This window comes from Dendrobates tinctorius, unplaced genomic scaffold (genome assembly GCF_039654945.1).
Source record: "Dendrobates tinctorius isolate UK_male_01 unplaced genomic scaffold, ASM3965494v1 ptg000022l, whole genome shotgun sequence".
Taxonomy (NCBI): Eukaryota; Metazoa; Chordata; class Amphibia; order Anura; family Dendrobatidae; genus Dendrobates; species Dendrobates tinctorius.
In genome coordinates, this window is record NW_027361690.1 from 62799071 (window position 1) to 62826155 (window position 27085).

At 44.7% G+C, this 27085-nt stretch overlaps 1 protein-coding gene across 2 annotated transcripts in view; it reads left to right on the forward strand.

Annotated features, from left to right (window-relative positions):
- The window catches only part of SV2B (synaptic vesicle glycoprotein 2B), a 294017-nt gene that overhangs the window by 206256 nt on the left and 60676 nt on the right, over nt 1-27085 (forward strand). For both annotated transcript variants that reach the window (XM_073568738.1, XM_073568739.1), the window contains exon 3: nt 19835-20015. In XM_073568738.1, the coding sequence (XP_073424839.1) occupies nt 19835-20015 (181 nt within the window). The remainder of the gene's footprint in view (nt 1-19834; nt 20016-27085) is intronic.

Sequence of the window (27085 nt, forward strand, 5' to 3'; positions counted from 1 at the left end):
AGTTCTCTACCCAAGATCGTCGTGGGACACACTCGTGGACTGCTTCGGATCGTGGGTGAGTATTTTTGTGGTTTGTTATGTTAATATTTATCCCGGAATAGACAATGGCTTCGGGGAACAATGTGACAAGTATTGGTAAGTATGTTACTCTATGTTATATGTACTGTATGTCTATGTATGTATTGTATGAATGTATTGTATGTATGTAGTATATATGTGGTATGTATGTAGCATGTAGTATGTATGTGGTATGTATGTAGCATGCATGTAGTATGTATGTAGCATGCATGTAGTATGTATGTAGTATGTATGTAGTATGTATGTAGTATATATGTAGTATGTAGTATGAATGTAGTATATATGTAGTATGTATGTAGCATGTAGTATGTAGCATGCATGTAGTATATATGTAGTATGTATGTAGTATGTATGTAGCATGCATGTAGTATATATGTAGTATGTATGTTGCATGTAGTATTTATGTAGTATGAATGTAGCATGTATGTAGTATGTAGTATGAATGTAGCATGTATGTAGTATGCATGTTGTATGTATGTAGCATGTAATTTTTTTTTTTTTTTTTTTTTTTTACATTTAACACATTAGCCGGATGATGGGACTACTACTGTCCCATCATTGGCTAATGTGTCAATCACTGTCATGGTAGCAGGCATCGCCCGATGGGACTTGTAGTCCCATCGGACGATGCCTGCACAGACCCCCGGAGCCTGCACAGACCACCGGCAGGCCGGCACAGCCCCCCGGCAGGCCGGCACAGCCCCCCGGAGCCTGCACAGCCCCCCGGCAGGCCGGAACAGCCCCCCGGCAGGCCGGCACAGCCCCCCGGCAGGCCGGCACAGCCCCCCGGAGCCTGCACAGACCACCGGCAGGCCGGCACAGACCACCGGAGCCTGCACAGACCCCCTGGCAGGCCGGCACAGCCCCCCGAAAGGCCCGTACAGACCCCAGAGAGGCTGTACAAGGGCAGGAAAGGGTTTTTCTTATTCCGATACCGGAAGTCCCATAGACTTGAATGGGACTTCCGGTATCGGAATCGGCGATACCGATACTTTTTTTAAAGATCGGCCGATACCATCCGATACGATACTTTGAAGTATCGGACGGTATCGCTCAACTCTAATCACAACACATAAATTCCTTTACCAACAATAGTTTCTCGATCACTCCTCAGAGGGCACTCCTCTCAGTTGACATGGAACATGTTGACCCCTCAATCAAATATATTATTATACACATTTTCTTAGTAGTAAAGAATTCCTTAGCGTATTGGTGGAAAAAAATTAAAGCACCGAAATTTACAGATATCTTAGATAAAATTCATCAACACAGCTCCCTGAAATGGAGATTCGCCATCATCAACAATGGTATTAACAAGTACTCTAGAAAATGGAAGATATGGAATTCAAAATTTAGGAATCCTTGAGCTATTGTTAACACATGTGTGAACAAACCGAGATCACTTTGTCTACATTTCCTTGCTCTGATTCCTTCCTGTACTCAGCACAAAATGGGTTAAAAGTGTATGTATTACTGTACTTATACTGTTAACGTGAGAATTGCGTTACTGTTCTCTAATTTTCACTGTTTCCCTTCCTTGTCCCCTTGTAAATCCCCCTCCCTCTCCCTCCCGCTGTTTTTTTTTCCCTTGCACCTTTATATACAAAATTCAATAAAAATATTTAAGAATGAAAATAAAAAAAGACTATACAAAGCTTTTCATTACTTTGCATTTGGCTAGTTCATTGCCCAAATGTATGGTCTTGATTAAAAACTTCCTACCTTTGTGTATATAGACACCTCTGTGTCTTGTAAGGCAACGGCTTTCACAACAGTGTGGTAATGAGGCAGTGACCCAGGTCAACTTAAACATCTTTATTTTGGCAACTTACAAATGTAACTCAAACATTATCTTTCGGTTCGCAATCGGATCATTCATAACAGTCGGTATCAAATCTGTTGTTGTGGGCGACTCATGGATGTGTCAATGGCTTTTCTTGATCTGGCTCTGTCCTGTATTTAGTCTCCCACAGACCTGTCCTACACAGAACCTCCTGCTCTGATGCTTGCAAACAAAAAACTGACACCCCCAAACCTTAACTAAACGTTTAAATGGGAATCGTGCAAATGGGCCACGCCTAAGACCTGGAGTGGAGGAAAAGAACCGCCCCACTATTATCCTACAGGCCTCCCCAAAAATAAAAGCCCATGTCAGGTTTTCTTAAATTTGACTTGGTCAAGTAGTTTGACCAAATCCACACTCACTGTTATTTTGCATTGTAACCACAGCTGTGTCTGTAATTACAATGCTCTCCAGTGGGTTTAGTGTGTCTCTATGCACATCCTGGGGGACAAATAACGACCCTCGTATATGATTCCTTTCTGTGCCTCACGGTCTCAATGCAAAACAATTGTAAGTATCTAGCTGAAGGACCTTGGTATTGATACAATATTTATTTTTTATTCAAAACATAAAAAAATCCAGAAGATACAAATATCACATGCCACTTGCAAGCCTAATGGGGTATTCCCATCTCCAAGATCCTATCCCAGTATGTAGTAGATGCAATAATAATAATATTAGCAAATACCTCCAATTAGAAATGTAGTATAGATTTTCTGATTCGCTGTCTTTCCTCATGTGAACGCATTGCAAGACCCTAGGTATCCTTGGTTGCAACCACTAGCAACTACCTATCACGCTGTCAATATATCAAGTGATCATGACCATGGATACATAAGAACAGTCAATCAAAAATTATAAGTTAAACTGCACCTCATATAGCAAGAGTCCTACAGGACACTACGTAAGACGCACGTCATATCCAGGGAGTTCATCCCGGAAAAAAGTCCATACCAAATAGTAGAAAAGACAGCGCCTCAAACGTTGGTGAAAAAGAATTCACATTTTATTCTGCCTTCTGTGGCAACGTTTCAATCCAAAGATCTTTCTCAAGCTTGAGAAAGAACTTTGGATCGAAACATTGCTACAGGAGGCAGAATAAAATGTGAATTCTTTTTCACCAATGTTTGAGGCGCTGTCTTTTCTACTATTTGGCATGGATACTTAAGGTCCTGCAATGCCTGCACATGAGGAAAGAGACATATCGAATCAGAAAAACTGCACTACATTTCTAATTGGAGATATTTGCTAATATTATTGTTATTACATCTACTACATAATGGAATAGCATCTTGGAGATCCTACATGTTTTGAATAAAATCCTTAATCATGGTACTCTGTCTCCGTGGTTACAGACTACAAACAAACTCTATGTAGTCTGATCATGCAGTCATGTTGTCGTCCACCTCTTATGTCTTGCTAACCTACGCAGCAAGAAAATGCTGTCTTGCTTGATTTGGAATTTTTCTATCCAGGACATTAAAAACAGGGATGACTAGTCTTTTGAATTCTCATTGTACTAGTGTAAAATAGTATTTTTTATCTGGCTTCTCATAGGAAAGGCACATAGGAAGAGGTCTCAGGTCACTGCCTACTATATCAATTCATCCCAATAATACTAATAAGTGGAAAAATGCAAACCATTAAAATAATAATTTTTATTATTATATATACATGCACAGGCATTATTAAAAAACATATGGAAAGAATAAGAACCCAGAGTTAAAAAGTAGAAAATGGGGGACATCTATAAGGCCGGTTTCACATTAGCGCATTTTCAGCGCGCGCACGGCCGGGGGTAGCTCCGCCCCCGATCCGGCTCTCTGCCCGGCGTGCCCGCCCCTTCCTTGTAGCGCCGCCTCCTAGCGGACAGCGGCGCCTGCGATCGGCGCACCCTATCTTTAGCATAGGGTGCGCCGATCGTGCGCAGGCCGTGCGCTAGTTGCGCTTTGACCTGCGCTGCGCACTTTTGACGGTGCGCCGTGCGCGCCAAAATCAAACTTTTCGGATTTTGGCGCGCACGGCGCACCGTCAAAAGTGCGCAGCGCAGGTCAAAGCGCAACTAGCGCACGGCCTGCGCACGATCGGCGCACCCTATGCTAAAGATAGGGTGCGCCGATCGCAGGCGCCGCTGTCCGCTAGGAGGCGGCGCTACAAGGAAGGGGCGGGCACGCCGGGCAGAGAGCCGGATCGGGGGCGGAGCTACCCCCGGCCGTGCGCGCGCTGAAAATGCGCTAATGTGAAACCAGCCTAACACAGGAATTAATCCATAATAGGAATCATGCTGTAATGCATGCAAATCTAAAAAAGAGTCGAGTGGTTATGTACCACAAGTACTGGCATGGTAAGAAGCAAGGAGGAGGGTTCTTACACCTGCTGTGAGTAAGGAGCTCATAACAGCTGATACCACCCAAGACCAGAACTCCAGGAGTCCAACTAAGCAGTTTAACCCTTGCAGCGCCAGAGCAAAGAAAGTCAGAACTGCTAATTGGAACTGCTACCGAAGGTGTATGTGTCATCAGACTCTGCAAACATCTGACCACACTGTCTCGCGGTGTACCCGTGACAAGACTCTTATCACAGTTTGATCAGACTGTGACCATATTGTGATCCAATACTCTCAGATGAAGGGGAAAATGGAGAAAAGAGATATCTTTCAAGTGCGGTCTGATGTGTTCCACAGACTCACTCACTTGCATGGCTGAGTGTGATCCAAACCACATATCAGATCAAACTCGAGCATGCTACAATTTTTTTCCTTGGACTGGAAAAAAGTCGGACATGTGCATGGTCCCATAGAATAACACTGGTCCGAGTGCAATCTGATGTTTTGTCGGATCGCATTCGGACTCAAGATATGGCCATGTGCACAAGCCCTAATTGTGAAGCAAGTCCAACACATATGTGAGTTAACACTGGAAAGTCAGAGTCTGTGTGTTACTTACTCTTTCTGTCTCTCAGTGCAGCAGCCACCTCCTCACTCTCTCTTCTGCATAGACTTTTATGGGGAGCTGCATATAATCTAAACTATCAATGTTTCGATTAATCAGTAAATTACAAGAGTCTGGGGAAAGAAGTACAAGTGGATTTAAAAAGAAGAAATATTTCCCTATAACAATATATATTAGAAAGAATATTGCCTTTAATTGTCCTATTGATTTTAAGAAAAAATGGAGTTGAGTTGAGTTAGTCTTTCAGGCTTAATCCCTAGAAAATGATGTTATAGTGCTCTTTGCTGCCTTTCTTAAATGCTGGATCCATCCTAAGTGATAAAGGAACATTACATATACACCTAAAAAGTCGCTTTCATAATGGCTTCAATGAACTGCTGTATTGCAATGTAATAATGAAGCACAAAAGGGAATCCAGTAGGTGAGCACAGTTAAGCCATCTCATCTCTATTCTTGTTTTGCACTTGATAAATGACCTTGACTGTCCCTTACCTCTAAACTATGGCCATTAGCTCAATGATGCACTAAGTAGTACATTTCTTAGTGTAAGAATAAATTCATTTTCTGGCAGATAATCCTCAAGCTCAATGTCACAAAATCCTGTTCTGTTGAGAAAAATGCTATCACCTTCCAGATGGTAATCGTGAAAGTTTTTGTGCAGTCAGGTACGCCCTGTCATAACGCATTGCTGTAATGTAAGCTGCAAGCTGGCACAATGCTGCTAACAATGTGTCAGAGCTGAGATTATTCCACAGTCTGAAGCTGTGCAGGCTTAGTCAGAGCTCTCTGGAGACTGTCTTAATGTGCTTTCAGACCACCTGCCTGAGTGTTTGCTTAACAGGGTTACATTCTAATGGAGACAGCTAAAATTAGTCTCAGCTGCAATTTAGAGGACTCATAGGCTAATATTGTTACCTACATTACCTGCAGTGTGCACTTGAGTGTCTTGTGACGTAACACCGTGGTTGAGATGTCATCACAGAATGTCTCAACTCAAACTGCATTATTTTTTATTGCCTCCAATTTTTTTACTACATTAAACCATGTTGAGATGACCACCACTCTGTGAGTTGACTGCAGCACGTGACCGCTGCTAATCACTCAGCTCAGCAAACTCATCGCTAGTACACCGACATATCTGCTGAGCACCGGAACTGGCTGCAACTTTCATGTGCTGTAGTAGGAAAGTCTTGGCTGCGCCTATGTCAATAAATGCCAGGGGCAGAAATAAAGGGGCACTGATGGAGTAGCCAGTGTTATTGTCAGGACTCGTGATCTGACAAAACGAGCAGATCTGATGAAAAAATCACAGCATGCTCAAATAGTATCCGATTATCGGATCACACTTGAAAATGCAAGTCACGGACTGACAGACTGGAGAAGATGGAGAATTTTTTTTCCATCTTCTCCTCATCTGAGAGAATTGTAGAACACTATGATCACAATCAGATCAAACACTCACTAATCAGAGTTTGATCACAGTATGATTAGCATAATCGATCTGATTCTCTCAGATCAGAGAATATACGCTTGTGTGACCCCAGCCTTATTAAGAGAATCTATGTAAAATAAAAACAAAAATTTACCTGGAAAACCCATTTAACAAATGTATTAAGTAAAAATTTACAAAAAATGAACTTGGAAATAAGGAACCTCCACTTAATTGTTAAGTACAATTTGCGAGGAGGGAATTATTTGGTGCTGCTTTTCCTTCTCGGTAGAAAATCTATTTTTTCATGGCCTACTACATCATTTGTCATTCATGAAAACGTCAAATGATTCAATACCTCTTTTCTCACCTCTAAAGCCAAGGTGAACGCAATGAGAATCTGGGGAGATTTACAATAGCCTAATGTGTTATTGGCAGGTATTGTGATGCAGGTCTGAGCTGAGACATACTCTAAATGAGAATCTGTCACCCCCTTGGACATATCTAACCTATTGATATGGGCATACAGGTTCTAGAATAAATAAAATAATCCAACCTTTATGCCTCATTTCTGCAGTCTTGTTGTGAAGAAGTCATCTTTTAATAGTTTATGATAATATGTTCTTCCAGGCTTCTGACCTTAATTAGCCTGTTATGGTTATGGCTTGTTCACTATCATCGTTAGGAAAGGACAGATCATGCAAATTTCCCAGCTTTATAAAAACTCAGCCTCCTCTATCCTTGTGCTAAAAACAGCAGCTATGGGTTCCTCTAAGCAGCTGCCTAGCACTCTGAAAATGAAAATGATGGAGGCCCACAAAGCAGGAGAAGGCTATAAGAAGTTAGAAAAGCGTTTTCAAGTTGCCCTTTCCTCAGTTCAAATGTAATTAAGAAAAAGCAGTTAATAGGAACAGTGGAGGTCAACATTGAATTGGATTGAAAGAGGGGCAAATTAGAACACCTGTTTGACTGCAAAATACCTTCAGAAAGATTTAGCAGACTCTGGAGTTGTGGTACATTGTTATACGATTGTCATGTGGACCCGTCCTGTGTGACACGACCCGCAGGCGGGTAACTGTAAACAACAAGACGCGACACGTGATACAGTCCTGTGTGACACGGCCCACAGGCCGGTAACTAAAACAACAAGACAAGGGGAAGGGAAAACAGTTACAATGGTGGGCCCTGCGATAGGGAAAGGGGACATGGAGACCTCCTGCACTCCCCTGAGTCAGTGTCCCTAACGCTCCTTATGCCGGTTCCGCACCGGGCGCCGCTCAGGATACCTGTCACCCTAGCACACCCTACACCTATCCCTTGCTAGGGAGCTGGGTGGCGCAGGCACTGGCCCCACTGCTGTACTAATACACATGAAGGAAAAACACAAACAGGGAAACACCACTTAGCTTTACTCTGTTGCACTTGCTCCTGGCAACAGAGTCCACCACCAGAATGCAGCTCTCCTCCTGAATCACTGCCACCAAGCTCTGTCAGAGCTACAAGGAAATCCCCTATGACTCCTTCCACACCATGGCTAAGACGGTGCTGCAAGGAAAGTTCTCCAGCTCCTTCTTCCACCAAGGATGGTTGAAAAGAATACTATCACCAACGCTGATTGCAACACCTGTGACTCTTTTATAGCAGAGCCAGCAATCATACCTGCATTATAAACATGTGCACTTAACTAAAGAAACAGAGTGCAATGACGCTCACCACCACCGGGGGCAAACTTAGAACAAACGACACCACAGTGCAATAATCCAAATGGCCACCAGGGGCAAAAACCACACTTAAGCGCAGCTTAAGGAAAAAAAAAGGTTACCTGTGCTTTTATCTGTCCTGATCCCGCATGGATCATGACAGTAACCTCCCCTTAATGAGGGGCCTCTGGACCCTCAAGACCACTCCCCATCAGGGAACCACCTACAGCGGGAACGCCCAGACCCAGAGTTCACCCCAGCAACTACCTGCATGTCAGGTTGATGACAAACGAGCCAGCTGGTATTGGCATCGTATGTTCTGGAGGCAACACACATCTCCAAAGCGCTGACCTGGGGAACGGGTTGTGTTATGAACGGGTCGCCAAGGAGGAAATAAAAAACAAAACAAGCTAAGTCTCAGAAAACCAAAGAGGTTGGTAACTATGCAGACTGCAGACCCCTGATCCTAACACGCAACTAGCAGCAGTCGTGGAGCGTTCCTACGGTGGTCCTAAATGCCTCGTCAAAACCGGAGAACTAAATAAGCCTAAAGCAGGAAAAGAGGAAAACTAACTGCCCCAGAGCAGACCCCAAAGGAAAGACAGCCCCCCACATGTATTGACGGTGAAAAAAGATGAAGAACACAAACAAAGGCAGGAAAATAGGCTGAGCAAACGATGAGGCCAAACTAACTAGAAAGGACAGGAAAGGAAAGACACTGTCTGCAATCTGCCAAAAACCCTACAAAAATGTCCAACACAACTGATAGCAAAATTAACCCTGAAGTCACTAGACTTCTCCCACTATATCAGCTCTCTGAAATATTCCGAGACAGAGCAAAAAGAGGCCAATCTAATAAGGGACAAAAAAAAGGCAATTTGGCAAATACAAATAAATAAGAGTGGAAATTCAGCACAGCCCAGCCGGGCTGGCTGACCACACAAAAAACTGAATTGACCAACAAGAGCAAGTGTGAACATAAGCAAAAACAAACTTAACTTGAGAAGACTGGAACAGATCTGAGTCCAAGACCTGAGAAGCAGACTGAATCACCAGCACCAGGATAGAGCGTTGGCTGTCTTATATCCAGTCTGATACTCCAGAGATCCAATCGTTATCTTCATCACCAGGTGGCAGATCACTACCAATTAAACCAACCTCACTACCTCCTGTCACCACCAGAGGGAGAACGGAAGTGGAACTCTCAACTGGTGGAGCAGAAAATGAGCTCATAACAGGGTTGTGTATGTGTATGTTTGGTATGAGCTGGTAACACTCCACAACACACTTCCACTGGATGTTTTTTGGTGGCCACCCATACACGCTCGTTCACACTCAGGTCCGGACCTGAACGTTTATTGCCACTCGTTCGCTTGTCACCACTTGGAGAACGCGTTCTGGGATTGACAACAGAGATGTCCCCCTGTGTCACCACACTCACACCCCCGCTCTTCACCAAGGGGTACACCACCCTCCAACCCCTTCCACCACAAGGTCTGTGCCTCCCAGGGTTGGCCAATGGCGAAGGTTGAGACTTGCCCCTACTCTCCTGCAGCACATCTGCTGCTCTCACCAGAGGGGAAGGGGTCCGTTGAAGAGAGACAGAAGAGACAGTAGTTCCTAGGCAGCAGCCCTTACACGAGTGCCCCCAGCTGACCATGTCCCTCGCCCGCCAATCTATTACCAGGTTGTGACTTTTCAGCCAAGGGAGTCCTAAAACAATAGGTACTGGCATTCCCTCCAAGACATAGCACGTTAAGGACTCCTCATGATGTCTTATATGAAGATGGATATTCTCTATGACCTTGGTCAAGCTCCCCTGGCTCAGTGGAACAGACTTTATGGCCTGGAAGCTTATAGGCTGGGCTAGCGTCATACACCTCAGACCTTGAGTCTGAACAAAGCGAGCATCCACAAGACTGACTCCTGCTCTGCTGTCCACAAGCAGCGGTATCACCTACGGTACCCCGCCAGCCAAGACATCTGCTGACCTGGTACCTTGGGGGGGCAAAATGGAGGAAATGTATACTCCCTGGCCACCTCCCTCTAAGCGACCAGGGGAATGCGGCTTCTCAGATGGCACAGATAACTGGGCGCGCAATGGGCAAGCCTTCAAGACATGACCAGTCTGCCCACAGTACAAACATGCTGACACCACTCCCCAAACCGTAGGTAGCTCTGAATACAACCTAGCTACTTCTACTTGCATAGGTGCATCTGGAGACTTGGCATGAACTGGGCAGGCTCTCATAAAATGGCCAGGCTTCCCACAGGAAAAGCATACCCCCCACCATGACGAGCCGCAGACACCCCCTTTTTTGTATGAACAACACCGGGCTGTCTGGGTTCCTCCATCTGCACTGGTCCTCCTCCCTAGCGAGGACATCAGGGGGCACTTTTTGTATATGTCTTTCCCTAAGGCGTCTATCCACCCAGATGGCAAGGGACATGGCGGCCTCCAGTGACCTGTGGGCGGCGTACTGCACCAGAATATCCTGCAACTTTGGAGACAAACCTTGCACAAATTGACTCCTAAGTGCAGGGTCATTCCACTGAGTGTTAGTGGCCCACCTCCTAAACTCTGAGCAGTACTCCTCAGCAACCCGGGCTCCCTGTTTACACCTACGGATCTGAGATTCCGCCAGTGCGACGCCATCAGGATCCCCATACACAAGCGCCAAAGCCGCAAAAAACTCATCCACGGACTCTAATGATGGAGAATCGTCCGGTAGGGAGAAGGCCCAGGATTGAGGATCCCCTTTAAGAAGGGACATAATGATTCCCACCCCTTGCTCTTCACTCCCTGATGAACGAGGGCGCAACCTGAAATACAATTTACAGGCTTGCTGGAATACCAAGAATTGATCTCTCCCTCCAGATAATCTGTCAGGGAGGGATATCTTGGGTTCTGACTGAGCCTGTTCCTGAACCAAGCCCCCAGAGCCCACCAACAGCCGCTGCTGCAGCACCAACCCTCCGCACAGCCCCCTAATCTCATTAGTAACGGTCTGCAGCATTTGGGCAAAGGGCCGAACTGGGTCCATGGCTCAGCAGAAAAAAAAATTATCGGTTGGTGATAATGTCACGTGGACCTGTCCTGTGTGTGACACGACCCGCAGGCCGGTAACTGTAAACAACAAGATGCGGCACGTGATACAGTCCTGTGTGACACGGCCTGCAGGCCGGTAACTAAAACAACAAGACAAGGGGAAGGGAAAATAGTTACAACGGTGGGCCTTGCGATAGGGAAAGGGGACATGGAGACCTCCTGCACTCCCCTGAGTCAGTGTCCCTAACGCTCCTAACGTTCCCTATGCCGGTTCTGTACCGGGCGCCGCTCAGGATACCTGTCGCCCTAGCACACCCTACACCTATCCCTTGCTAGGGAGCTGGGTGGCGCAGGCACTGGCCCCACTGCTGTACTAATACACATGAAGGAAAAATACAAACAGGGAAACACCACTTAGCTTTACTCTGTTGCACTTGCTCCTGGCAACAGAGTCCACCACCAGAATGCAGCTCTCCTCCTGAATCACTGCCACCAAGCTCTGTCAGAGCTACAAGGAAATCCCCTATGACTCCTTCCACACCAGGGCTAAGACAGTGCTGCAAGATACCCTCTCCAGCTCCTTCCTCCACCAAGGATGGTTGAAATGAATACTATCACCAACGCTGATTGCAACACTTGTGACTCTTTTATAGCAGAGCCAGCAATAACACCTGCATTATAAACATGTGCACTTAACTAAAGAAACAGAGTGCAATGACGCTCACCACCACTGGGGGCAAACTTAGAACAAACGACACCACAGTGCAATAATCCAAATGGCCACCGGGGGCAAAAACCACACTTAAGCATGGCTTAAGGAAAAAAAAAGGTTACCTGTGCTTTTATCTGTCCTGATCCCGCATGGATCATGACAACTATTCAGAGACACCTGCACAAAAATGGCCTTCATGGAAGAGTCATCAGAAGAAAACTTCTCCTGCATTGTCACCATAAAATTCAGCATCAGAAGTATGGAAAAGAACAACTTAACAAGCCTGATGCATTTTGGAAACACATCCTGAGAATCATGAGGTTAAAGTAGAACTCTAGCCAAAATGACCAAAGGATTGTGTAGAGAAAAAAGGGCACAAAATGTTAGGAAATGAGCATCTGTAACTGGTTGGGTGGTGGAACCACTGTGCCAAAGCCCAAGGAAGACCTGAAGGGCTGTCACTAGGATCCTCACCCAATCTGAATACAGACATGCAGCAGCTATTGACACCGCGGTCCATGGAGACACAAGTAAGGAGATCCAGGTGCTACTCCAGGACTGACCTTGGGTAGATGACGGCTGACGCCTAGGAACGGATAGCTGGAATTCAGAAATAGCGCTAGCAGGTGCAGCAGACTCGGCTACCATTGAAGGAAGCATTGGTGGGTGCAGCAGACTCGGCTACCATTGAAGGAAGCACTGGCGGGTGCAGCAGGCTGAGATGCTAGTACAGGGACCTGAGAACTGACAAGCGTTTTAGGAACAAACTCACAACATTGTACAGGCACCTCGAAGTTGAAGGAGGCGGTTTAACTAATAAGTGACCTCCAGCTATTGGCTGGGTACACATTAGAGGAATGCCCGCGTCTTCTTCAAGAAAGAGAAAGTGTGCATGCGCGCGACCTAAGCACAGTGCCTGGAGACCTGCTAGAAGTGAACGCACACCGAGCAGCAGCAGACCCGGAAGAAGCAGGACAGGAGCCTCGGTGGTGAGTGCACTTGTGTCTCTGCAGGGAGAGAGGGACTGCAGGCAGAGATGCGGGCACTACAACATCTCATCGTTCATTAAGAATGGGAGTGGATCAATCATGCTTTGCGGTTGTGTTACAGCCAATTGCACAGGGAACATTTCACAGGTAGAAGGAAGAATGGATTGAATGAAATGTCAACAAAACTTAATGCAAACAAAACACCATCTGTAAAAAACCTGAAGTTGAAAAGAGTGTGGCTTCTACAAATGGATAATCACCTTAAGCACACGTCAAAATCCACAATAGACTACCTCAAAAGGCACAAGCTGAAGGTTTTACAATGGATCTCACAGTACCCTGATCTGAAAATCATTGAAAATCTGTGGCTAGACCTCAAAATAGAGTGCATGCAAGATAACCCAGGAATCTCACAGAACTGGAAGAATTTTCCAAGGAAAAATAGATGAAAATCCCTCAAACACTCATATAGTGAAAGTTAGTTAGTTATTAGTGGTTGTAACCATGGATACCTACGCTTCTACAATGCCCTGCACTTGGGGTAAGTGACATAGTGAATCAGAAGAACTATACTGCATGTCTAATTGGAGGTATTTGTTAATATTATTATTATACCTACTACATATTGGGATAGGACCTTAAAGATGGGAATACCCCTTTAAACATATCTTACCACTTTATATGTACAGCTCATATGTGTGGTGTCAACACTGAACAAGGTTGGGCAAATGCTGCTATTGTGCTTTTATGTTCTAGGTAGACCTTCCTACACACAAAAAATAATACATTTACAATAAACATATTAATTTAATACGTTTTATTACACTTTACAAAATAACACTATACAGTAAATGTAACACATTATTAATTGTGACAAAAAATGGTATGTAATTGCTAATTTTCTGCTGTGTCCCATAATAAAAAGGCAATAATAATAATAATAAAAACATAGACATAGAGAGAGAGAGAGATTGAGATTGATTTTTGCATGTTCATTGTTCCCAGAACGAAAATTGCAGCTGTGGTTCCGCAAAAAAGAAGTGACGTGTATGTCATTTGCGCAGGTGCAGTTCGTGGCCGCAAGGCCATGAACTGTGCCTGCACAAGTGACATTAACATCACTGCTATTCCAGCGCATGCACAGCAGCAGCCACAACTGCGCTCTCTACCCTCGCATGCGCGGTAACGACGCGGCTGTTACTGCGCCTGTCTGGGGAATAGCGGTACATAGATGCGATAGCATCGGGCCTATTTCTAGTATTCTCTATAATTGGCAGCAAGAGGTGTCAATAAATGTGGCACATTGTGCTCTATCCCCAGAGTTGACCTCAGCTACCTGTCTCATTGTAAGTGCCATTTACTACATTAGGATTTATTATGAGGAATCAGGTTTATGTTTTCTGCCATCATTTGTCAATTTTGAGTCCTGCCTCCTACTCTTAAATCTCTATGGTCTAGCTGTCGGTATGGATTCCTAACCTTAGGAAACATTCGGATGACTTTTTATGTCTTTGTGACCACTTCACATAATGTATATTTTGTCCATAACAATAGGATACTTTAACAGATAAATAGACAAATAAAACAACACAATTGTGAACAGTTAGCAGTGCCGCCAATTCACACCTACCCTACAAATTGTGACAAGGCAATAATGGTTGTATAAGACTAGTTACCACAATGTCCCATACTAATCCTACACTTACTGTATGTCTAGTAATGTCATATAGCATATTGTCCTCACACTATTTAATTTTTAATATTAGTTTTTTAAGCATTTATTTATTAACATTATATTTATTTTTTAATGCTCTGTATATCACTTGCTTTTGTTCATATATTAGATCTTTAGTTGGCAGCTTACTAATGGTCTCATTATCATACTAAAAAAACAGCAGAAGCAACATAATCCAGCACCGCAGCAAGAGATTGACAAAAAGATGATCTTTAAAGAAGCACTCCTATCAACGTTTTTATCCTCTTAATATATTGCAATCATCATATTATACACTCACTGGCCACTTTATTAGGTACACCTGTCCAACTGTGTGTTAAGACTTAATTTCTAATCAGCCAATCACATGGCGGCAACTCAGTGCATTTAGGCATGTAGACATGGTCAAGACAATCTCCTGCAGTTCAAACCGAGCATCAGTATGGGGAAGAAAGGTGATTTGAGTGCCTTTGAACGTGGCATGATTGTTGGTGCCAGAAGGGCTGGTCTGAGTATTTCAGAAACTGCTGATCTACTGGGATTTTCACGCACAACCATCTCTAGGGTTTACAGAGAATGGTCCGAAAAAGAAAAAAAATCCAGTGAGCGGCAGTTCTGTGGCCGGAAATGCCTTGTTGATGCCAGAGGTCAGAGGAGAATGGGCATACTGGTTCGAGCTGATAGAAAGGCAACAGTGACTCAAATTGCCACCCGTTACAACCAAGGTAGGCAGAAGAGCATCTCTGAACGCACAGTGCGTCGAACTTTGAGGCAGATGGGCTACAGCAGCAGAAGACCACACTGGGTACCACTCCTCTCAGCTAAGAACAGGCATCTGATGGCTACTTTCAGCAGGATAATGCGCCATGTCATAAAGCTCGAATCATCTCAGATTGGTTTCTTGAACATGACAATGAGTTCACTGTACTCAAATGGCCTCCTCAGTCACCAGATCTCAATCCAATAGAGCATCTTTGGGATGTGGTGGAACGGGAGATTCGCATCAGGGATGTGCAGCCGACAAATCTGCGCCAACTGTGTGATGCCATCATGTCAATATGGTCCAAAATCTCTGAGGAATGCTTCCAGCACCTTGTTGAATCTCTGCCACGAAGAATTGAGGCAGTTCTGAAGGCAAAAGGGGGTCCAACCCGTTACTAGCATGGTGTACCTAATAAAGTGGCCAGTGAGTGTATAGCACTGTGTACTTACAATTGCTCATTTTGCCTTTCTTCCCAGTTAATTACCGTATTCTGTTTTCTCTTCTCTATTTAGAAACAGGAAGTCTCTTTTCCCTGCAAAAATCATTCCCCTCTTCAACGCCTTACCCAGCTTCTCCACTCCTCCCCCTGCCATTGACTTTTGCAGGGACTGATGAATCATACAGGGAAAATTAACCTCCTGCTCCTACATAGACCTTAGAAGGATTTAGTCAGTTTTTAATCATGTGATGTCATAGACCTAATGGAAAATAATTAGCTGGTTAGAAAGGCAAAATGAGCAATTGTAAGTACCAAGTTCGACCCCACAAAAAAAGCTGTTGTACCATCTTGAATAAAAATTCCTATTTATTTATTTACATGCTTCAAAATATTTTAAAGCTCTCCTGGTAGTGTTATACGTCTTGAGCGCTGCATGCTATGGCCAGGGGCGTGCAGTAGTCAAAACAAATTAGGCTTCAAGGACCAATTTATTATATTTTGTAATGTGTAAACAAACAAAAGAATAAATTTTAATTTAGTTTCTGGAATGAACAACTTTTCTTTTTGGATCATATGTTCTCTTGAATTCAGCAAGCGCGCCTGCAGCATTCTATAAGGACAATGCCAGCACAAGATCTGGTTCTTACTTTATGCAGTGAATTCACAAAGTTTGTTACTGTGTCTTATATGAAGAATAACAGCCCCAGAGTCTCTGTTCTTTTTTTCTGCAGCAGATTAATCTTGTATATGATGTAGTCCAAGTGAAGTTGTCACTTCCCCTCCCCCACTTCGCTTGACAAATAAAATAGTGAGAAATAGCAATTATTTTCAGGGGTCTTTTTGAAAAATCAAAGAAGCGATCTTTTGTTGTGCAAAAGTTATAAGTTTTTCCCAATACATATTTATAACCCATCGGTTCTCATGAGCAGTAAAAGAATGTCAAAAGGGTTTAAAAATGTTGTGGCGGTTCTACTCACTCGACAGTACATGGAGGTAGAAAACAGGAACACTGCCTTAAAACACTGTCTATCTTTAGATCTTTGGTTGGTTTATTATATAGCGGCATAAACCAACCAGAAGAGGAAAGTAAACAGGAAAAACAACAAAGAAAACAAAATGCTGTGACACAGTCCATGTTTGCGGGTAGCAGCCCGCTCTGGAGAAACACAGGTTCAGTCTTTCCTCCATAGGTCCTCCCTCCAGTCCTGCTGAACAAAGACTGCCTCTGGAGCCCAGGTATTTAAGCCCCAGACCACACCCTGGGGTGGAGATAAGGTGGACATCCTCCCACCCATTCTATGGATGTCCACATAAAAGCCAGCCCATTATGAAAATTAACTTAACCCCTCATGGCACTTATTGTGCTGTAGGAAAATGCTCTGAGTTTCACATCACAGATGCCATTAAGCGCAGTGACACATATCTCCCCTCCAGTACTTTAACCCCCTTCCTACATTAGACGTACTGCCCACAGAGCGTAGGCATGAGGATGCCTGCAGCAGTGCCTGTAACAGATCGCTGATCTGTCACAGCGATCTGTGATGTGACAGATCAGCGATCTGTCACAGGACAGTGATGTCCCCCATGGGACTTTATAATAAAGTAAAAACAAAAAGTGTAAAAATAATTTTAAAAAGTCGCTAAATAAAAAAATATATATATTCCCTAATAAATTCATTTTTTGAAAATAAAAGAACAAACAACAATAAAAGTACACATATTTGGTATCGACGCGTCCATAATGACCCACCCTATAAAACTGTCCCATTAGTTAACCCCTTTAGCAAACCCCTTAAAAAATAAAAATAAAAAACGAAGCAAAAAATAATGATTTATTATCATACCACCGAACAAAAAGTGCAATAATGCGCGATCAAAAAGACGCATATAAATATCCATGGTACCGCTGAAACCATCATCTTGTCCCGCAAAATACGAGCCACCACACAGCATCATCAGCAAAAAAGTAAAAAAGTTATAGCTCGCAGAATAAAGCGGTGCAAAAATAATTAGTTTTTATATAAAATTGTTTTCATTGCATAAAACCGCCAAACATAAAAAAGACAGAAATGAGGTATCACTGTAGCCGTACTGACCCGAAGAATAAAACCGCTTTATCAATTTTACTGCACGCGGAACGATGTAAACGCATCCCCCAAAAGAAATTCATGAAACGCTGGTTTTTGTTCATTCTGCGTCCCAAAAATCGAAATAAAAGGCGATCAAAAAATGTCACGTGCCCGACAATGGTACCAATAAAAATGTCAACTCATCCCGTAAAAAATAAGACCTCACATGACTCGGTGGGTCAAAATATGGAAAAATTATAGCTCTCAAAATGTGGTGATGCATAAACTATTTTTACAATAAAAAGCGTCTTTTAGCGTCTGACAGCTGCCAAAAATAAAAACCTCCATAAATAGTAAATCAAACCCCCCGTTATCACCCCCTTAGTTAGGGAAAAATAATAAAATTAAAAAAAATATTTATTTCCATTTTCCCATTAGGGCTAGGGTTAGGGTTGGATTTAGAATTGGGGGGTTTCCACTGTTTTGGCACATCAGGGGCTTTCCAAACGCGACATGGCGTCCGATCTCAATTCCAGCCAAAAAAGTTAAATGGCGCTGCTTCCCTTCCGAGCTCTGCCATGTGCCCAAATAGTGGTTTACCCCCATATATGGGGTATCAGCATACTCAGGACAATTTGCACAATAACTTTTTGGGTCCTGTAACTCTTGGGAAAATAAAAATTGGGGGTGAAAAGATCATTTTTGTGGAAAAAATATTATTTTTTTAATTGTACGGCTGTACATTATAAACTTCTGTGAAGCCCTTGAGGGTTCAAAGTGCTCACCACATATCTAGATAAGTTCCTTGGGGGGTCTAGTTTCCAAAATGGTGTCATTTGTGGGGGGGTTTCCACTGTTTAGGCACATCAGGGGCTCTCCAAACGTGGCATGGCGTCCTATCTGAATTCCAGCCAATTTTGCAGTGAAAAAATCAAACGGCGCTCCTTCCCTTCTGAGCTCTGCCATGCGCCCAAACAGTGGTTCCCCCCACATATCAGGTATCGGCGTACTCAGGACAAAATGCACAATAACTTTTCCAGTCCAATTTCTCCTGATACCCTTGGTAAAATAAAAAAATTGAACCTGAAGTAATTTTTTTTGTGAAAAAAAGTTAAATGTTCATTTTTTAAAAAAATTCAAAAAATTCCTATGACGCACATAAAGGGTTAATAAATTTCTTGAATGTGGTTTTGAGCACCTTGAGGGGTGCAGTTTTTAGATGGTGTCACTTTTGGGTATTTTCTATCATATAGACCCCTCAAAGTGACTTCAAATGTGATGTGGTCCGTAAAAATAAAATGGTGTTGCAAAAATGAGAAATCGCTGGTCAACTTTTAACCCTTATAACTTCCTAACAAAAAAACATCTTTGTTCCCAAATTGTGCTGATGGAAATTAAACATGTGGGAAATGTTATTTATTAAGTTTTTTGTGTGCCATATCTTTGTGATTTAAGAGCATAAAAATTCAAAGTTGGAAAATTGTGAAATTTTCACCAAATTTCCATTTTTTTCACAAATAAACGCAAGTTATATGAATGAAATTTTACCACTAACTTGAAGTACAATATGTCACAAGAAAACAATGTCAGAATCACCGGGATCCATGGAAGCCCTCCAGAGTTATTACCTCATAAAGGGACAGTGGTCAGAATTGTAAAAATTGGCCCAGGAATTAACATGCAAACCACCCTTGGGAGTAAAGGGGTTAACAGTAACTTTGTCACAATGTGTATATCAATAAATTCATCCTTTGTAAAGTATGTCTATTTGAGTTGTGGGTGCAAGTACTCTGTTAGGCCACGTTCACACTTTCACTATTAGGTCAGTATTTTACATCAGTATTTGTAAGTCAAAACCAGGAGTGGAACAATCAGAGGAAAAGTAAAATAGAAACACGTCACCACTTCTGTATTTATCACCCACTCCTGGTCTTTGCTTACAGATACTGATGTAAATACTGACCAAATCCTGATAGTGTGAATATTGCATAATAGAAAGCCTTTGGCATATTATAATATAATGTTCTTGTTGCAAACACTGTTTGCTTGGTTGCTTAATTTTCCTTTCATAGTGAATTCCTTCTTATTACCCCAACAGGGCTAATAGTGTACCTTGGCATGATGCTTGGTGCATTTGTATGGGGAGGACTGGCAGACAAAATAGGGAGGAAGAAATGTCTCATGTTATCACTGCCCATCAATGCTGCCTTTTCATTCATATCCTCCTTTGTTCAGGGGTATGGCTTCTTCCTCTTCTGCCGCCTTATTTCTGGATTTGGGTAAGTGCAATTCTATCATAATTTGATAATGACAAATGATGCTGTATTGAAGGTCCTGCAGTCTAAGGCCTCTTTCACACTTCAGTTATTTGCATCAGTTAAAATCCGCCAAAAAGGCAGACAAGCGGATCCGTTCTCAACTGATGTGAACGGATGGCACAGGATCCGTTTTTAGATGGATCCTGAAAATGAGGAAATTTAAAGGAACCGCTGGCCGGGAACGAGAGAGAGAGAGAGAGAGAGAGATTTTTTTTGTCCGGCACCCAGACAGATTTTGGGGTTAATTCAGTGTCTGGAGGATCCGCCGGCCAAAAAAACGTTGCAAGCTCCGTATGGAAATCTTTGAGGATGTTGACGGACACTAAGATTGTGGCGGATCCTCAAAAAAACGGATGCAACGGACGGCAATCAGCCAGGATCCGCCAATAATGAAAGTCAATGGGGTAAAAAACGGATCCGCAAAGAAAAATGGCGGATCCGTTTTTTTCCAAATTGGCGGATCTTGACTGATTGTCAAAAACGGAACTGTGAAAGAGGCCTAAGACACTATTCACATATTGTTTGGAGCCAACACCGTGAAGAATCTCCTGACAAATACCTCCAATGGAAGGCTGCAACATATACCAATATACAGGCATACAATGGGATGTGTCGTCCATAGGCTCATATTGGAAAAAAATAGAAGCAAAGCCAAGCGATAATCTATTTTTACTATGTCTCTCTCATTAGAAATGTTGCAGTGAATGAGGAATATGGTGGTTCAGAGCCTGCGCTGCCCAAGGTTCAAAGATAAAAACACATACGGAAGAGAAGCATGAATGCGTGTTATTGTCAACGCTAGAGTTGAGCGAAACGGGTCAAAAAATTTCAAAAGTCGCCGACTTTTGGCAAAGTCGGGTTTCATGAAACGAAACCCGACCCTAGGATGAGGTCGGCCACGAGGTTGGCGACTTACGCGCCAAAGTCGCGTTTCAAAAGTTTGTTTTGCACTCTTTTTCAGCCAATCAGGATCCACGGACACTGTGGGCAACGTGATGACATAGCCAGGGGTCACCACCATCTTTCAGAAGGGCATGCAAGTGATTGGCTTGCTTTGGTGGGCGTCACAGGGGTTATAAAAGGGCGTGCACGCCGACCGCCATCTTACTTCTGCCGATCTTAGCATAGGGAGAGATTGCTGCTGCTGATTCTGTAGGGAGAGCGTTAGGCAGGGAAGAAGAAAAAAAAACTGCTTCTGCTGCTAGTGATTTTGCCTGTACAACACACCAGTCACTGTGTGTGCAGTGCAAGGGGAGGCTATATTGTGGTGGATCAGCGGTGTTGGTTGTTAGGCTGCCTTCTAAGGCTTCCTGGCAGCTGCATTGCTGTTTACCCACTGCTCTGCAAACTGCTTTTTTAAAAGCAATCCCAATTTTTTTTTTGTCCTGCTGAGGTACTGAGCGTGCATTTTTTCACACCATACAGCGGTGTACGCTCCTCACACAGTACCGTGTAACGGCTGTTATCACAGCCACAGTGAAGCTATCTGTGTGTCCCTCTGTGAGAATAAGTCAAGGACATGTTCCGTTCTTACAGACCTGCACCTACTAGTTTTGTCTAGCTTTCAAACAGTTAAATATATTTGCTGTTTGATCACATTCAAAACTATAGAGAGACAGCGTGTGTCAGTCCGTATACTTAAAAAACACAGAGCTTGACAATTTTACGTACACCGGACAGCCGTGTATGTGCACGCTCCTCTCAGTACCGTGTAACGGCTGTTATCACGGCCACAGTGAAGCTATCTGTGTGTCACTCTGTGAGAATAAGTCGAGGACATGTTCCGTTCTTACAGACCTGCACCTACTAGTTTTGTCTAGCTTTCAAACAGTTAAATATATTTGCTGTTTGATCACATTCAAAACTATAGAGAGACAGCGTGTGTCAGTCCGTATACTTAAAAAACACGCTCAGATATCAGTGGGCCTCACACAATCCAAAAGTGTCCAGTGCCCACAAGTGTGTGCAGAAATTCAAAATCTCCCTTATCCTGTAGTCACTTTTTTCACACCGGTGCCATCGAGCTTGTGACATAGCGCTGTGATATTCAGTGGGCCTCACACAGTCCATAAGTGTCCAGTGTCCACAAGTGTGTGCAGAAATTCAAAATCTCTGTGATCCTGTAGTCACTTTTTTCACACCTGTGCCATCGAGCCTGTGACATAGCGCTCTGATATTCAGTGGGCCTCACACAATCCAAAAGTGTCCAGTGTCCACTAGTGTGTGCAGAAATTCAAAATCTCCCTTATCCTGTAGTCACTTTTTTCACACCTGTGCCATCGAGCCTGTGACATAGCGCTCTGATATTCAGTGGGCCTCACACAATCCAAAAGTGTCCAGTGTCCACTAGTGTGTGCAGAAATTCAAAATCTCTGTGATCCTGTAGTCACTTTTTTCACACCTGTGCCATCGAGCCTGTGACATAGCGCTCTGATATTCAGTGGGCCTCACACAATCCAAAAGTGTCCAGTGTCCACTAGTGTGTGCAGAAATTCAAAATCTCCCTTATCCTGTAGTAACTTTTTTCACACCTGTGCCATCGAGCCTGTAACATAGCACTCTGATATTCAGTGGGCCTCACACAATCCAAAAGTGTTCAGTGTCCACTAGTGTGTGCAGAAATTCAAAATCTCTGTGATCCTGTAGTCACTTTTTTCACACCTGTGCCATCGAGCCTGTGACATAGCGCTCTGATATTCAGTGGGCCTCACACAATCCAAAAGTGTCCAGTGTCCACTAGTGTGTGCAGAAATTCAAAATCTCCCTTATCCTGTAGTCACTTTTTTCACACCTGTGCCATCGAGCCTGTGACATAGCGCTCTGATATTCAGTGGGCCTCACACAATTCAAAAGTGTCCAGTGTCCACTAGTGTGTGCAGAAATTCAAAATCTCTGTGATCCTGTAGTCACTTTTTTCACACCTGTGCCATCTAGCCTGTGACATAGCGCTCTGATATTCAGTGGGCCTCACACAATCCAAAAGTGGCCAGGGTCCACTAGTGTGTGCAGAAATTCAAAATCTCCCTTATCCTCTAGTCACTTTTTTCACACCTGTGCCATCGAGCCTGTGACATAGCGCTCTGATATTCAGTGGGCCTCACACAATCCAAAAGTGTCCAGTGTCCACTAGTGTGTGCAGAAATTCAAAATCTCCCTTATCCTGTAGTCACTTTTTTCACACCTGTGCCATCGAGCCTGTGACATAGCGCTCTGATATTCAGTGGGCCTCACACAATCCAAAAGTGTCCAGTGTCCACTAGTGTGTGCAGAAATTCAAAATCTCCCTTATCCTGTAGTCACTTTTTTCACACCTGTGCCATCGAGCCTGTGACATAGCGCTGTGATATTCAGTGGGCCTCACACAATCCATAAGTGTCCAGTGTCCACAAGTGTGTGCAGAAATTCAAAATCTCCCCTGTGCTATAGACACCTTGTACCTTGCTTTACCTTACTATATAGTTTGTTGGATTTTGTCTACATTTCTACAAAAAATGAGGAAGGCTGGTGGAAGAGGCCGTGGAATTGGGCGGGGGTTGGCAGCTGGTAATGATGGTGTTGGTGGTGGATCTGATGGTAGTGGCAAGAGCAAAATAGGACCGAATGCAGGAAGTGTTGAGCCTGCATCATCGTCTGGCTCCATAAGGCTTCGAAGGCTTAGTATTCTAGGAGTTGGCAAACCGCTTTTAAAGCCAGAGCATCAGGAAAAAGTTTTGTCTTACATTGCTGACTCAGCCTCCAGCTCTATCGCCTCCTCTTCTTCAGTTGTAAAAAGTAAAAGCACTGAGTCGTCATTGGAAGCTCATGTTCATGAACCACACCTTTCCTTGTGTCCTTCACCCCAACCAAGATTGAAGGATGACGCAGGCCATACTACTGATTACTCCATGGAGCTGTTTTCACATACCATGCCTGGATTATCAAGTGAAATGGTGAATTACCCAGGCCAAGATGAATCTGACATGGAGTGCACTGATGCACAGCCACTGATAGATGACTGTGCTGGTACATTCACTCAGAGCACTACATTGTCCTAGCAGTGTACAGAGCCAGATTCTGACCCTGATGAGACTCAGGTGCCCCTTCCCGCACACTATACCACCATACACGGTGACACAGAGGAAGGTGCACATGACATTGAAGAGGAGGTGATGGATGACCCAGTTGTTGACCCAGATTGGCATCCATTGGGGGAAGAGGGTGCTGCTTCCAATAGCTCAGATGAGGAGCATCCACAGCAGACATCGACATCGCAACAGCTGTTATCTGGCAGGCCCGGAGCACTCCAAAGACAGGTTCCAAAAATCAAAAGAGTTGCTGGACAGCTTGTCCAGAGGGTCAAAAGATCACAGCGTGCTAGGCCGCAAAATGTCTGCCAAAGTAGGAAGAGTGCAGTGTGGCACTTTTTTGAACAAAATCCTCATGATCAGGCCAAGGTTATCTGTAAGAAGTGCGCAAAGACCTTTAGCCGAGGGAAAAATCTGAAAAATTTGAATACCAGTTGCATGCTTAGACATTTAACCACCATGCACTTGCAAGCGTGGACACAACACCAAACCTCAAGTGCCACATGTGCAACTGATCACAAAGAAGGTAGTCAGCAACGCTACATTGTTTCCCCCACTGTAAGCCCACCGGTTAGCACAGCAGCAAATGTTGAGGTGTCATTGCAAGGCCACAGCAGTCAGGGAATCCCACTGTTATATCAACGAAATACTGAATCTAGGCCATCAGAAAGAACACCAACTCCATCACCATCATCAACCCACTCTCAGTCCGCCCTGTCCACCGCTACTTCCACCATATGCAGCTCTCAAGTCCAGCTCACCCTCCCAGACACTATGAGTAGGTCAAGAAAGTACTCAGTCTCTCATCCGCGTACACTGGGTTTGAACGCCCACATTGCCAAACTAATCTCGTTTGAGATGATGCCCTATCGATTGGTGGAAAGCGCAGCTTTCCGCGAACTCATGGCCTATGCAGTAACAAGCTATGACCTACCCAGTCGCCACTTCTTCTCTCGCAAAGCCATCCCAGCCCTCTACCATCATGTAAAAGACCGCATTGTCCATGCACTCAAGCAGTCAGTGAGTGGAAAGGTGCACCTCACAACTGATGCATGGTCAAGTCGGCATGGCCAGGGCCGTTACGTGTCCATCACTGCGCACTGGGTTAATGTGGTGGATGCAGGGTCCACAGGGGACAGCGATGGTGGGACAGTGCTGCCTAGCCCACGGTATAGGAAACAGTTGGCTGTAGGCGTTCGACCCTCCTCCTCCTCCAGAAGCGAAAGCTCGTCCACAGAGCGCAGTCGTACGAGCACTCCATCTGCAGCTGCCACTGTTGCACACGAGGTGTCCCCCTATCGAGCAGCTAGTGGAAAGCGTCAGCAGGCTGTGTTGCAGATGATGTGTTTGGGCGACAGACACACCGCCGAGGTGCTGGCCGAGTACTTGAAGCGACAAACTGAGTCATGGCTGGGCAGTGTACATCTTGAGGCAGGCAAGGTAGTTAGTGATAACGGCCGTAATTTTGTGGCAGCCATAGCCCTTTCAAAACTCAGCCACATACCTTGCTTGGCTCACACCTTGAACCTGGTGGTGCAGTGCTTCCTCAAAAATTATCCGGAGTTAACAGCCCTGCTCCAGAAGGTGCGAAGACTGTGCGCGCACATCCGCCGGTCGCCTGTACACTCCGTTCATATGCAGAAGCTGCAGCGATTGCTCCACCTTCCCAACCACCGCCTCATTATCGACATTGCAACAAGGTGGAACTCTACCCTGCACATGGTGGAGCGGCTGTGCGAGCAGAGGCAGGCCATAATGCATTTGTGGGAGGATACACGGCCAGGCACTTTGAGAGCAGACATGGAGTTGACAGGTGTGCAGTGGTCGAAGCTGAAAGACCTCTGTAAAGTCCTTCAGTGTTTTGAGGAATGCACACGGCTGGTAAGTGCAGACAACGCCATCCTAAGCATGAGCATCCCACTTATGCGTCTGCTCATGCAAACTTTGACGCACCTTAAGGAGCAGGCGTCTGCAGCCAATGTTGATGAGGAGGAAGAGGAGGAGGGAATCCTTGATGACATTCAGCCATTGTCTGCTCAGGGACCTCTCCTGGACGAGGTGGAGGAAGAAGAGGAGGAGGATGATGATGGGGATGATTACTTAGGGGAGGAGGATGCATCTTGTGGGGCAAGTGAAAATGTTGGCGTGGCAAGGTCTGGTACAGGGTTTGTGCGTGACTGGAGGGATGTGGATTTGCCAGAAAGTGCTCCTCCAACCAGCACTCGCAGTGCATCATTGACACCGGGAACATTGGCCCACATGTCAGATTATGCCTTGCAGATCCTAAAAAGGGACCCCCGCATTGCCAAAATGATGAACGATGACGACTACTGGTTGGCCAGCATCCTGGATCCACACTATAAAGGCAAATTACAAAACATCATGCCACAGGAGAACCTTGACCTAATATTGGCTAATAGAGTTGAGCGATACCGTCCGATACTTCAAAGTATTGGATCGGAATGGATCGGCCGATCTTAAAAAAAAGTATAGGTATCGCCGATTCCGATACCGGAAGTCCCATTCAAGTCTATGGGACTTCCGGTATCAGAATAAGAAAAATCCTGTTTTTCCCTTGTACAGCCTCTCCTGGGTCTGTACGGGCCTTTCGGGGGGCTGTGCCGGCCTGCCAGGGGGTCTGTGCAGGCTCCGGTGGTCTGTGCCGGCCTGCCGGGGGGCTGTGCCGGCCTGCCAGGGGGGCTGTGCATGCTCCGGTGGGCTGTGCCGGCCTGCCGGGGGGCTGTGCCGGCCTGCCGGGGGGCTGTGCAGGCTCCGGGGGGCTGTGCCGGCCTGCCAGGGGGCTGTGCAGGCTTCGGGGGTCTGTGCAGGCATCGTCCGATGGGACTACAAGTCCCATCGGGCGATGCCTGCTACCATGACAGTGATTGACACATTAGCCAATGATGGGACAGTAGTAGTCCCATCATCCGGCTAATGTGTTGAATGTAAAAAAAAAAAAAAAAAATT